Source organism: Trypanosoma rangeli (assembly GCF_003719475.1).
Source record: "Trypanosoma rangeli strain AM80 chromosome Unknown Tra_15.4_contig_00749, whole genome shotgun sequence".
NCBI lineage: Eukaryota > Euglenozoa > Kinetoplastea > Trypanosomatida > Trypanosomatidae > Trypanosoma > Trypanosoma rangeli.
The window spans coordinates 2,716-4,556 of NW_021706478.1; the positions used below are offsets into that span (position 1 = coordinate 2,716).

Below are 1,841 nucleotides of genomic sequence, written 5' to 3' on the forward strand. Positions count from 1 at the left end.
AACGTCATGCACACGTTGCTTGTCAGTNACCCAAACGATTGAAGACGGCCCTTCCTTTTTTCGTTGTCTGAGTCCTCCGAATACACCGGCATGGTGAAGAGCATCAGCTTCTTACCCCAAATGGTGGCAGTGGTAAAGCCGCTTCGAACGCCATTCTCTTGTCGATTGCGTGAGGTGCCCCACAGGCGAGAAAGTATCGCGTCTTCCTCCATCCACTCTTCTCCCCAGTAACGGGACCTCACCACCCTGTAGAAGCCCTCATCACAAGAGGTGATCATGTAGAGTTCCCCATAACACCTGTCCCACTCCACAATGGCGGGGTTGGAGCAGCCGCTCACAGTCGTGCCCCACGAAAGCTCCCATTCCCTCTCAGGTTTTTTTGACTGCAGGACGAGAGAGACCACCGTCCCTCCTGCCTTTCTGGCCTCGACGGGAAAGATAAGCGTTCCGTCGTCCAAAATAGCACCAGTGCCTCCCCCACCCACCAACTCTGTTATGCCCCTGTAGTAAATCTGGGTGGGGAAATAGGGCCACAGTGCGTAGGTGCTAGTCCAGTTGATTTTCTTTGGCTGCACGCTGCTCGTTTCACCAGCGCCGAACACCGCCTTTGCCAGCAGCAGGTCTGTGTAGCGTGCATTATTGTTGCCAGCAGAGCCCGTAGTGCCGTACTTTCCGAGCAGAACGTAAACCGTGCTCCCATTCGTAATGATTGTTGGCATCGTAACATGCGGGACGCTTCCACCCGACCCATTTTCCTTCGGAAAGTACGCCGACAGCTCCGTATCAATCACTCTTCCGCCCTGTGAGGCTGACGCTGCATCAAACGAGATGCTCCCTGCAGCAATGCCAGCAGCAACACCAACGGAGTCTTTCGAGTGCGCCTCGGCAAAGACGAAAGCCTCGCCATTTACAAGAGCAACTCCAGGGACACGGAAAGAATCCGTTGCAGCATCGAAGCCATCTTTAGCACTCAAATCAATGGTTACATTCGCAAACGACTGCTTTTTGGGTAGCAGATAACCCGGCTCCCACTTTTCTTCGTCTCTGCCTTCGACTTCAGAGTATACACCTTGTATGCTGCAGCATATCAACACCACGCAGAGGAGAAGCATCGTAGAAAAAAAAAGGTGCCGGGGCATGTTAAGCATGTGTTGCTTTCACAATCTTTTTATTCCTTCCCTCCTTGTGGTGGATCCGCTCAGGCCGAAACCAATGTCTGTGTGTGTGTGTGTGTGTGTGTGTGTGCTGCTGCTGGTGGTGACTGCAGCGTCTTTCAATGCGCACAGCAGCGAGTAGCGTTTGTTCTCTTTCCTTCCAAGCGTGTTGAGGGGGAAAAAAAAAGAAAAAACAACGATAGGCACCGCCCGCGCCCACAGTTGGGCACCCCGCAAAGAACAGCGACAATCCAAAAACGAAGGCCACACCGATAAAAGCGTAAGCCGCACCATCACATACTCGCCGCCTCCCGAAGAAACACCCACATGCACCCGCACGGAGAGTCCGCAGTGTGGGACACCTCCCGCAGAAATCAAACAACTAAACAAATTCATGAACACCTCGCTTACCGTCTCCCCCGCCCAGCCCCTTCAAACCCCGCCAGCAGCAACACGCAGTGCGCATCCCGGCGGGACCTCCCATCACGGCCCCCACAAACTCCCCAACGCCACCTCCACTTCCCTCAGCGCACTGCAGCAGGAGTGGGGCGCAGCATTAAAAAATAAAATTAAAAAACGTTGGAAACTAAAATAACAACAATAAAAAACGGCAGACGTCCGTCACCATCCGCTCCAAGCGATACTCGGCACCAAAAGAAAAAAAACACCACAATACACACGCAGCGG

General features: G+C 53.3%; 1 protein-coding gene across 1 annotated transcript, besides 1 other annotated feature; it reads right to left on the reverse strand.

Annotated features, from left to right (window-relative positions):
* Positions 1 to 2: 2 nt before the first annotated feature.
* On the reverse strand, positions 3 to 1,148 carry TraAM80_09988 (trans-sialidase; the record flags this gene model as incomplete). Its single annotated transcript, XM_029386641.1, has 1 exon — positions 3 to 1,148. A coding segment is annotated over one exon (1,146 nt), but the record flags the coding sequence as incomplete, so codon positions are not given.
* A 69-nt stretch (positions 1,149 to 1,217) lies between these two features.
* Positions 1,218 to 1,245: a microsatellite.
* The last annotated feature ends 596 nt before the right edge of the window (positions 1,246 to 1,841 follow it).